This window comes from Aquarana catesbeiana, linkage group LG13, assembly GCF_042186555.1.
Source record: "Aquarana catesbeiana isolate 2022-GZ linkage group LG13, ASM4218655v1, whole genome shotgun sequence".
Lineage (NCBI taxonomy): Eukaryota > Metazoa > Chordata > Amphibia > Anura > Ranidae > Aquarana > Aquarana catesbeiana.
Genome location: NC_133336.1, coordinates 126,809,810 through 126,822,120, shown reverse-complemented (window position 1 = coordinate 126,822,120; position 12,311 = coordinate 126,809,810). Strand labels below are relative to the sequence as shown.

Sequence of the window (12,311 nt, the reverse complement as noted above, 5' to 3'; positions counted from 1 at the left end):
CTCTCCTCCGGCACATTTACCTCTTTGCTTAAACATGCATTGGTTACCCTCATAACCCATGACCCATCTCTGTGGAGTCGCTAGGGGGGTGCCGCACACAGAAGACACCCGCCAGAGGGGTAACACCTGTGGGCAGTGGCACCGCTAACCCCGCACCCCTACACTGATCTGCATCTCTCGCCAAGTCGCCAGCTGTCTCCCTGTCTCACACAGCTGAGGGGAGCAGACCGAAGCCGTCTCCCCCTCCTCTCTGTTTACATCTACATGGGAGGAGGGAGTCCGAGGGACACACCGCTGTGCATATCCCTGCTGTTCTAAGGTCTGGACAGTGTAGATGAGCAGAAGAGGGGGAAAGTGACCAGGAAGGGGGGCAATGTAAAAAACTATTGAGGAGTGATGGGGGGTGGTTAGAGGACATGTGCGGGGGGCGCTATGGGAGGGGAGAGGGGGGAGGGGGTCTGCACTGAGGGGGGTTTATACTGATGGAGGGGGGTCTTCTCAGATAGAGGAGGGGTCTGCACTGGGGGGGGCTATAGGGATAGAGGGGGGTCTGCACTGAGGGGGGTCTATACTGATAGAGGGGGTCTGTACTGAGGGGGCCTATACTGATGGAGGGGGGTCTGCACTGAGGGGGGTCTATACTGATGGAGGGGGTCTTCACTGAGGGGGGTCTATACTGATGGAGGGGGGTCTGCACTGAGGGAGGTCTATACTGATAGAGGGGGGTCTCCACTGGAGGGGGTCTTTACTGAGAGGGATCTGTACTGAGGGAGGGGGGTCTGTACTGAGGGAGGGGTCTATACTGAGTGGGGGGTCTGTACTTAATGGAGGGGGGTCTGTACTTAGTGGATTGGGTCTGTACTGAGGGAGGAGGTCTATACTGAGGGGGGACTATAATTGGTGAAGGTGGGTGACACCATGTTTTTCCGCACTGGGTGACACCAACCCTAATGACGCCACTGACCCATCTCCCTACTCCAGTTTTGCCTCCAAGCTTCTTGAAGGCCTTTTCCACAACCATATGAGTTGCTACCTCACTGACAACAACATTCTCAATCCTGTATAGTCCGGATTCCACTCACAACATTCCACTGAAACTGCCATACTAAAACTCACTAATGACCTACTAACTGCTAAAACCAACTCCAGTAGTCCATACTAATACTCCTTGACCTTTCTACTGCCTTTGACACAGTTGACCACCCACTCCTCCTCAATAAGTTCCACTACCTTGGCCTCATTGACTCTGCTCTTTCCTGGTTCTCCTCCTACCTATCTCAGCACACTTTCAGTGTCACATACAATACCATCTCCTCCTCTCCTCTTTCTGTTGGGGGACCCTTGGGCCTCTCCTATTCTCTCTCTATACTTCTTCCCTGGGCCAGTTGATAACCTCCCTTGGCTTCCAATACCACCTCTATGCTGACAATACTCAGATCTATCTCTAGACTCACCCCCTCAATCTCCGCACATATCACAAATTTACTGAGCGGCATATCAGTATAGATGTTACACCACTTCCTCAAACTCAATCTTTCTAAAACTGAGCTTGTAATATTTCCTCCTCCCCGATTCCTTCCCCATGACTTTACCACTGAGATCACTGGCACAACCATTGGTCCCTCCACACATGCCAGAGTGCTACAGGTACTTGTAATCCTAGACTCTGACCTCTCCTTCAGCCCCCAAATCCAATCACTGGCTAAATCTTGTTGCTTTAACCTCCGCAACTCTTCCAGAATTCACTCCTTCCTGACTAACGACACCACAAAACAACTTATTGACTTCTTGGTTATTTCCCGCCATGACTATTGCAACTCTCTCCTCACTGGTCTACCTTTACAGAGGCTATCCCCCCTTCAGTCTATTATGCATGCTGCTGCTAGACTAATACACCTTACTAACTGAGCCTTGACTGCTGTCCCTCTCTGCCAATCTTTTCACTGGCTTCCCCTACCCCATTCTATAAAAGTTAAAATACTAACCACAACATACAAGGCCATCCACAACATTGCCCCCAGCTACATCACCAACCTCATCTGCAGATATTATCCAAACCTTGCACTCCGCTCCTCCCAAGACATCCTGCTCTCTAGCTCCCCTTATCTACCCCCACACTCGCCTCCAGGACTTCTCCAGAGCCTCTCCCATCCTCTGGAACTCCCTACCCTAGTATGTCCTGTCAGCTCCTACCCTGACTATTTTTAGGTGATCCTTGAAAACTTTTTTATTCAGGGAAGCCTACCCCACCTCCACCTAAAAACTCTACTTGAGTCATCACCATCAGATCATCCCCTGCAGCTATTACCTTTTGTACCACCTCCCCCTCCCTTTAAAATGTAAGCTCCATAAGCAGGGCCCTCCCATTCCTTCTGTATTGAACTGTATTGTAATTGTGCTGTCCCCCTTTATATTGTAAAGCACTGTGTAAACTGTTGATGCTATATGAATCCTGTGCAATAATAATAATGTTTAGTGTCTTGGCTTTCCCTTCCTTTCCTCTTTACATTTTTTTAATTTCAGTTTTTAGTATTTGGAATTGTTGCTATTGCATTTTCTCTTAACTGTGGAGTGCATATTCCTTATGGTGATTTAAATGCCTCACTGCTGCCGACTAGATGCTTTAGTAGCACCCTGTCTTCAGCAGCAGTTAATGTAAGTGATTTGTATAATCATTGTCAAAGGAATTCAGACTTAATCCCTATGTTATTTAGTCCCTTCCTAGTTTTTCCTCCCTAAATACTGTAAAGTATTATGGATAATGTCTTGCGCAACTTTAAAGGGATTTTTTTTACCTTTTTTCTTCCCTTCTCTTTTTTATCTCAATTTTGACTCTAACCAGTTCTCTGGCTGGCCGCTACAAGTTCCTTCCATATTTGGTTGCCTCGTCTAATCTTATGTTAGCAGTCCACTGTGAGTACACATATTTTATCCAGTTTCTTGGTGGGATATTGTGAAGTCCCCCTTTCTGACATCCATATCACCATACTAACGTATTTATATATGTTGTAGCTTGGTCTTTGTGGGCCCTCTGGCCGCACGATTTGTCCTGGGTCCTCATGTGAAGTCCTGGTGGCATTTGATTTGGTGGTGCAAACACCTGGCTCTGGTAAGCGACTGAATGGTTGGACATGGCGAATAATATCTTTTGAATTGTTGAAATTGTATTTCAGTACTGTTTGTAATATGTACAATAATTCTTTTCTCTGTTATGGTATTTGTTTTTCCTCTTATAGTGATGTTTGTCTGAATTAAATCCCTGAGGAAGCCCTTCTGGGCGAAACATGTCAGGACTATAACATCTTATTATCACCTATTCTTAATATGCCATCTATGATGTGATATAATGACAATCTGCTAACCCCCCTTTTTCAATGTATGATATATACGTGTGAATAAAATTTGTTAAACTTTTAACTACCTCTTGTTACAATCATGATTAAAGCACCGCCAAAAATCCCCTCAAAAAACTTTCTTCTGTAAATAAATCATACTAACCTGGTGGACCACAGAAAAAGCCATCTACCCCATCATTTTGTTCCACCATCCTGCGATATCGTGTTTTTTTTCTGGACATTTGAAGAAGCTTTTCCTTTCTTCTGCTGAAATCCAGGTCATTAAAACTGACAAAAAGAAATGACACTTGTAGATCTTTTGAAATGACTATATGAATGAATTTTCAATGTAAAAAAAAAAATTCTCCAATATAGAACATTTGAAATACAAACGCTTTCCCGCATGCCTGAACATCATACACAAGGTATTTTTATCACTCTTGAAAAATCCTTTTTCACAATTAAAGCCTAAGTTTAGTTTTAAAATAATAAACAAGAAGCACAAGGGATATTACATTCCTTCAGTGAGATGAGTCGCTTGTGCTACTGTGTCCTCGTTATTCAGAAAACTTCCTCCTTCAATACCCATCCCTATCCCCTTCACTGTAATATTCCGGTGTTTTGGGGGTTAATAGAACTAAGAGAGCTGTCACAGGCACTCATCAAGAGTGCCTGATTATGAATGCCTTTTCCCCTGTAGGCAGGTGCGGTCCATTGTCTCCACAGCAGTTGGCGCTCATCTGCAGCAGTAATGCAGGTAGAAGAGGAAGTCAAGAGGAACCTTGTTCCTCTATGGTTTCCTTGGGCACAGAGAGGCAGCATCCAACTAGATGCTGGCACCCCATATTTAAGACTCTGGCTCCCAGGCTTGGCGCGTGTGGCTAGTGCAGGGACAGGTCACCCATTTCAGACTGACCAGGCTGTAGTTCCCCCTCGAGACAGATGCTGTTGGCACACCTGAAACCTTCCGCTTCTACTCATCACTGTTTTGCAGGTTTTCCTACTTACAAAGCATGTAGAGGTCTGTAATTTTTATCATAGGTACTTTTCAACTGTGAGAGACGGAATCTAAAACAAAAATCCAGAAAATCACATTGTATGATTGTATATAGAGGTCTGTAATTTTTATCATAGTTACTCTTCAAATGTGAGAGACGTAATCTAAAACAAAAATCCAGAAAATCACATTGTATGATTTTTAAATAATTAATTTGCATTTTATTGCATGCCATAAGTATTTGATACATCAGAAAACAGAACTTAATATTTGGTACAGAAACCTTTGTTTGCAATTACAGAGATCTTACGTTTCCTGTAGTTCTTGACCAGGTTTGCACACACTGCAGGAGGGATTTTGGCCCACTCCTCCATACAGACATTCTCCAGATCCTTTAGGTTTAGGGGCTGTCGCTGGGCAATACGGACTTTCAGCTCCCCCCAAAGATTTTCTATTGGGTTCAGGTCTGGAGACTGGCTAGGCCACTCCAGGACCTTGAGATGCTTCTTACGGAGCCACTCCTTAGTTGCCCTGGCTGTGTGTTTCAGGTCGTTATCATGCTGGAAGACCCAGCCACGACCCATCTTCAATGCTCTTTCTGAGGGAAGGAGGTTGTTAGCCAAGATTTTGCAATACATGTCCCCATCCATCCTCCCCTCAATTCAGTGCAGTCGTCCTGCCCCCTTTGCAGAAAAGCAGCCCCAAAGAATTATGTTTCCACCTCCATGCTTCACGGTTGGGATGGTGTTCTTGGAGTTGTACTCATCCCTCTTCTTCCTCCAAACACGGTGAGTGGAGTTTAGACCAAAAAGCTCTATTTTTTTCTCAGACCGCATGACCTTCTCCCATTCCGCTTCTGGATCATCCAAATGGTCATTGGCAAACATCAGACGGGCCTGGACATGCGCTGGATTGAGCAGGGGGACCTTGCGTGTGCTGCAGGATTTTAATCCATGACGGCGTAGTGTGTTACTAATGGTTTTCTTTGAGACTGTAGTTCCAGCTCTCTTCAGGTCATTGGCCAGTTCCTGCTGTGTAGTTCTGGGCTGATCCCTCACCTTCTTCATGATCATTGATGCTCCACGAGGTGAGGCCTTGCGTGGAGCCCCAGACCGAGGGAGATTGACCATCATCTTGAACTTCTTCCACTTTCTAATAATTGCACCAACAGTTCTTGCCTTCTCACCAAGCTGCTTGCCTATTGTCCTGTAGCCCATCCCAGCCTTGTGCAGGTCTACAATTTTATCCCTGATGTCCTTACACAGCTCTCTGGTCTTGGCCATTGTGGAGAGGTTGGCGTCTTTTTGATTGAGTGTGTGGACAAGTGTATTTTATACAGGTAACGAGTTCAAACAGGTGCAGTTAATACAGGTAGGTGAGTGGCGAACAGGAGGGCTTCTTAAAGAAAAAATAACAGGTCTGTGAGAGCCGGAATTCTTACTGGTTGGTAGGTGATCAAATACTTATGTCATGCAATAAAATACAAATTAGTTATTTAAAAATTATACAATGTGATTTCCTGGATTTTTGTTTTAGATTCCGTCTCTCACAGTTGAAGAGTACCTATGAGATAAAAATTACAGACCTCTACGTGCTTTGCAAGTAGGAAAACCAGCAAAATCGGTAGTGTATCAAATACTGGTTCTACCCACTGTGTATATATATATATATATATATATATATATATATATATATATATATATATATAATGCAGAGAGATGCAGCGCTAGAAAAGGGATTGGTGAAAAGAAAGTGAAAAAAAAGGCATAGTCTCATAAGCATCAAAAAATACTAATTGAGCAAAACAAATTGACGAGCTCACGTGCAAATGAATAAATTAATATAATAACTATATGGGTATGGATAAACGCAAAATCTAGTCAAAATAACAATAAGTGAAAAATTGCTGTATACATAAACCTTGAGTAATAAAGCAAATGAGTGACAAATACATAATAAAGTGTGTAAAGGGAACCCACAAGAAAAATCAGTCCTGAAAAAAGTGACCAAAAAAGAACAACCATAAAAAGTGCCAAGGAAAAGAAACGAAGAAAGTCTTCTGTGTCTTGTCACACTCAAGATGAGAAATCAAATGCGCTTACCAGACGGCGATGACTGCTATTACGGCAGTCTCGCCCAGCACAGGGAAATCGGTCTCCCAACAACCACAACACACAGCAGCAGAAGAAAAAACAGTCCTGAAAAAAGTGACCAAAAAAGAGTGACCATAAAAAGTGCCAAGGAAAAGAAACGAAGAAAGTCTTCTGTGTCTTGTCACACTCAAGATGAGAAATCAAATGCGCTTACCAGACAGAGATGACTGCTATTATGGCAGTCTCGCCCGCCCAGCACAGAGAAATCGGTCTCCCAACAACCATAACGCACAGCAGCAGCTCTTTGTACGTAGAACTTTTCTATATAAAGAGAACAGATTCTAGCCGGAGTGCACCACTGCTGGAGATTCCCGGACACTCTGCCGGTAGAGCGCCCTCCTTTAGCTGTATGTAGGGGGTTTCTGTGTCTGTGATGTCACTTCTCCACCTGGCTGAATTTCAGAGTTCTCTGACTTCCTGTTTCCTTCCTTTTTCAGTCCTGATATTTCCCTGTGCTGGACAAGACGCCATAATAGCAGTCATCGCCGTCTGGTAAGCGCATTTGATTTCTCATCTTGAGTGTGACAAGACACAGAAGACTTTCTTTGTTTCTTTTCCTTGGCACATTTTATGGTTGCTCTTTTTTGGTCACTTTTTTCAGGACTGTTTTTTCTTGTGGGTTCCCTTTACACACTTTATTATGTATTTGTCACTCATTTGTTTTATTACTCAAGGTTTATGTATACAGCAATTTTTCACTTATTGTTATTTTGACTAGATTTTGCGTTTATCCATACCCATATAGTTATTATATTAATTTATTAATTTGCATGTGAGCTTATCAATTTGTTTTGCTCAATTAGTATTTTTTGATGCTTATGAGACTTATGCCCTGTACACACGGTCGGATTTTCGGGAAATGTGCGAGCGTGTTGTCGGAAATTCCGACTGTGTGTGGGCTCCATCGGACTTTTTCCATCGACAAAATCCGTTGTCGGAAATTCCGATCGTGTGTACACAAAACCGACGCACAAAGTGCCATGCATGCTCAGAATAAATTAAGAGACTAAAGCTATTGGCTACTGCCCCGTTTATAGCCTAGACGTACGTGTGTTACACCACCGCGTTCAGAACGATCGGATTTTCCGACAACTTCGTGTGACCGTGTGTATGCAAGACAAGTTTGAGCCAACATCCGTCGGAAAAAATCCATGGATTTTGTTGTCGGAATGTCCGATCAATGTCCGACCGTGTGTACGGGGCATATGCCTTAGTCTTTTTTTTCACTTTCTTTTCACCAATCTCTTTTCTAGCGCTGCATCTCTCTGCATTATATATATTGTTGTGAGGTTTGAGACTAGACCTTTAGGTGCTGGATGCTCTTATATTTTCACATATTTCATATTCTTTTTATTTATTTTTGGTCAATTTATTTTTTTATTCTTCGAGCGCAGCTTTTTCCTTAATTTTTCCATATATATATATATATATATAACATACATACACACACATACACGCACACTGTTATGAATAAATAAATGTATACAACTATTTTAAAATGTATTAAGACATTCCTTTCTCTGCAGCCTCAGCTGCAATGGACAGTGAATGAATTGGACATGCTGTGTGCTTAGCAGGTCCCTCATCTAAAGCATAGCAAACACAATTTAACCAGTACTAATTATTCACTGTGTGTGATCATTCAGAAAAAGGAAGGGGCTGAAAGGAGCTGATAAATGACATATTTACTGGCCTCTTCCCCCACTCTCAATCCTAAAACATCCCAGCAGCAGCCAGCAAGGAGGTACTGGGGTCCCCGGGCATCAGGGGGACTCTATGTCCAGGCACACCCCATGTGCATGCCTATGCTTTTAACAATAAAAAGTGCTCTGTGAATGGAGGATGTGGAACTTTCATTCATCTGCCTATCCTCCATTCATAGATCGCTTTTCATTGTGGGAAGTGATGGTGCAACTTCTATAAATGGAGGGGCAGAAAGGGCAGCATGGTCAGTAATTTTGACAAAAACCTGTGATGGGCGGAGCTGCTCATATTAACCCCTGCAACACCTGAAGATCACAGCTGAGGGGATATTTCGAGGAACAGAGCACCACCAGCAAACTGTCGCTCTGCTGTCTTCTCATATCGGTAAACTCCTTGCACTGCAGTACAACTGATTGGCTCTTTGTAGTGTTTTCCGCCCCCTGGTCTGATGTACATGGATTGTAAGTGGCTGATATAAAGTCAAATTTAAGTTATATAAAAAAAAAAAAAAATATTTAAGGATTTTAATTGAGAGCTGCATTCATTTGTGCCTTTTATATCTGCGTGGAATTAGAGTGGTTCTAAAGCCTTACGGTTTTTCACCTTAATACATTCTATGCATTAAAGTGAAAAACCTTCTGTGCTGCAGCTCCCCCCAGACCCCCCCCCCTTTTCCTTACCTGTGACCATCCGATCCAGGGATGTGCACTCCCCTCATTGGACAGATTGATAGCAGCGGGAGCGACTGGCTCCTGGTGCTGTCAATCAAATCAAGTGACATGGGAGCAGGGGGGCAGGGCCGTGTCCTGTTGTCTGTGTCAATGGCGGCAGCAGCGGGACTCAGGAGCGAGCATGCACAGGTGCCACTTTCCATGAGGGCACCTGAAGAGGAGAGGCCTGGCGGTGGGGACCACAGAAGAAGAGGATTGGGGCTGCTCTGTGCAAAACCATTGCACAGAGCAATTAAGTATAACATGTTTGTTATTTTAATAAAATAAAAAAAAAAATTATAGCAACTTTAAGCTTTAAAGTGGTTGTAAAGGCAGAAGGTTTTTTTTATCCTAATGCATTCTATGCTTTACGATAAAAAACCTTCTGTGTGCAACAGCCCCCCTCAGCCCCTCTAATACTTACATGAGCCCCACCCTAGATCCAGCGATGTTGCAGGAGTGTCTCGGCTGCCCGGAACTCCCTTTCTCATTGGCTGAGACAACAGCGTAGCGCCATTGGCTCTCGCTGCTGTAAATCAAAGTCAATCAGCCAATGAGGAGAGAAAGGGGCGGGGCCAGGCCGTGGCTCCATGTCTGAATGGACACACGGAGCTGTGGCTCGGCTCAGGTGCCTCCACAACAAGCTGCTTGCTGTGGGGGCACTCAACAGAAGGGAGGGGACAGGAGCACTGAAGAGGGACCCGAGAAGAGGAGGATCTGGGCTGCTCTTTGCAAAACCACTGCAGAGAGCAGGTAAGTATAACATGTTTGTTATTTTTAACAAAAAAAAAAAATGAGACTTTAGCATCACTTTAAGCAGTCATCTAAAGCTCATGTTACCTTGCTAGCTCATGCTACTTATTTCTACTACCATAAATAAGAAGATAGATGAGAATAGGAAAAGAGCAACATACTGTACTTCCTAGGAACATTGACGCTAAAAGTACAATCCCATGTTTATACTGTTAGGTAGGACAGTAAGTTGCTAAGGTTTGCAAATATCAAGTATTATATGTATGTAGTTCTGACATCCTCAGGGCAATGTATTGGTGTCATGACAGTTACCAGAAGCTGTAGATCACTGTAAACAGCATGGCCGCAAGCAAATTTAGATCATTTCCATCTGAGTAAAATAGATTTTCCAAAACCAGTTTTTATAAGGAAAAATAAAACAAGGTAGGCTATATATTTCAAATCTCAATACCCTGCTTTAAAACATTAGAGTGATCAAACATGGTGAAAGGTGTAATTACATTTTAATGCTCCAAGCTGGTCCAGCTTTCCTCCCATCTACTAGCATTCTGTTTAGCTGCAGCACCTTCACAGTTTATTTACCTAGGCTGTAAATTTCAGCTTGCATGCTGTGTGAAATGTTTGGCAGGCAGATGGCGTAGAAGTGATTCAACAATAAAACTGTCATTATACCTGTTCTTCTCATTGTGTGGATAGACAGGCAATGACCTTCTGTATGCTGTACTGCTCTGCATATTTTTCCAGGCCATTAACTTCCTCCCAATTTCCGTATCTCTTGGCTCAAATCCCTATGACAGGAAAGAACAGAAAGTCATCAAGTCTCATAACAGAAATACAGAGCATCAGCATAACTGAATATAGTGAATTGACTGCCAAATGCCCTACATTTGGTTTATATGCCTACAGCGCTCTAGATGTTTGATTCCAGATATTAAAGCCTTGTACACACGATCAGATTTTCAGACGAATGTTCGTCTGTTTTTTGTTGCATGCTAGTCTCATGTCGAAAATGAAGAGGTTATCCACCATACAAAAATTCTTGTATGACAGAATACAACCTCATAAGTGACGTAATGTGTTGACTAGTTTTGTATGTGTTCTTTCGTTTCTGAGCATGTAGTCTTGCTCTTTGATTTTTTTCATATGAAAACCATACTAAACAAAAATCGGACGTTGAGTTCACGTACGACAAAAAATTTATAGTCTGCACATCCAACTTTTGTCTGGCGAAAAACCGGAATCAGCTGTCAAAAGCACCATACTAACGATCTGAAAATCGGCAGATCGTTCATCGGACGAAATTTTACTTCCAATTTTCGTATCGTGTGTACGGGCCTTTGGTTGCATTTGAAATGTGATAAATATATCAGGAATCTTCATAGATATCCCTTTAAACAATAGTCAGATGATAAAGCATGAAACAAATGAGAGTTTTTGGAAGTAAATCTCAAAGTACGCTTCATAATTACAATGGTATTAAACCATCAGCGTTTTTATAGTTTAAACACATTGAACACAATAAAATAAACATTCTCCTGAACATTATCTGTCAGTGCTGCTGACTTCTACTCTGTCTGAGCTGCTTTCTTGAGGACCAGTTCACACTGTCCACTTGTGTTACGGGTGCAGTATGATTTCAGCTACTACTGTACCATGCGACCTGGTGCAGGCACCTGCACTGTGTTTGCAACCTGAATTTGGGGTGTCTTTAAGATAACGTTGACACCCGCTGCAGATTGCAAACTGCAGTGCATTTTGAATTTGGTTTGGGAAATGAGCGTGGAATGCGGTTTTCCACTCCGCATTCTGGTGTGAATAGGTCCTGAACATCCAGTCCTCAAAGGATAGAAGTGATAGTGGACAGTGCAGTCCTGAGTCAGGCTGTCAGCTTGTAGAAGGTATGGGTGAGGACGAGGGAAGAGCAGGGGGGTGCCTTGCCATCCTAGGTTATAGGTTTGTGTGTTTCTATTAATGCACACAGTGTAGGAAGACACAACTCTAGTCCTGGCATGCAAGTGTGGCTGTATAGGATCCTGCAAAAAAAAGGAGCCACCCTAAAAGAGGAAACCCAGGTTATCATGCCACCAGCTTAAACTGGACTATAGACAAGGATTACAAGTTAAAGGAGCTGCATGCTCAGTAACGAATAAATCAGCTTCTGAATGTGCTTAAAAAAGGCATTGTTGCATAAGACACGAGGCATAGCTGTAGTTCATAAAACTACCCCATCAAAGAAAAAAGGTGAAAGCATGTTCAGAATCCCACCACAATATTTGTCCTAGTGATCCAGGTAAGCAAGCCTAACCAGTTCAACCTATGGCATTTCAGTGTTGTTGCAAACCTGGTGTTCTACCTTTTCTTGAGTTATGTGGCCATTCAGGCTGTGTTCTTAACCCAACCTATTTAGTCACTTTGTTGATTGCCGGAGATAGATGCTTCACTCCTGTATTTATATTATAGATGGATTGCAAAAATATACTGTATATACAGTACATTAAATATAGGTTGATTGGATGTTCAGATTTTAATACAGCTCCAAGGCTTTCAAGACATCAAATGCAGTTTCACTAGTTGTCTGGAGTTACCTCTAAGTGGAGATCACACTGTTCTGTTTTATCTTGACAATAATGATAATCTATGTTCTGTCACTTTGAAGATA

General features: G+C 42.9%; 1 protein-coding gene across 4 annotated transcripts in view; it reads right to left on the bottom strand.

The window, feature by feature from the left end:
• The window catches only part of DISP2 (dispatched RND transporter family member 2), a 122,106-nt gene that overhangs the window by 50,367 nt on the left and 59,428 nt on the right, over positions 1–12,311 (bottom strand). For all 4 annotated transcript variants that reach the window (XR_012237118.1, XR_012237119.1, XM_073609912.1 and 1 more), the window contains 2 exons: positions 10,325–10,440; positions 3,499–3,623 (listed from right to left, as the gene is read on the bottom strand). Coding sequence is in view for 2 of the 4 variants with exons in the window: in XM_073609912.1 (XP_073466013.1) it covers positions 3,499–3,623; positions 10,325–10,440 (241 nt within the window). In the remaining 2 variants the exon portion in view is untranslated. The remainder of the gene's footprint in view (positions 1–3,498; positions 3,624–10,324; positions 10,441–12,311) is intronic.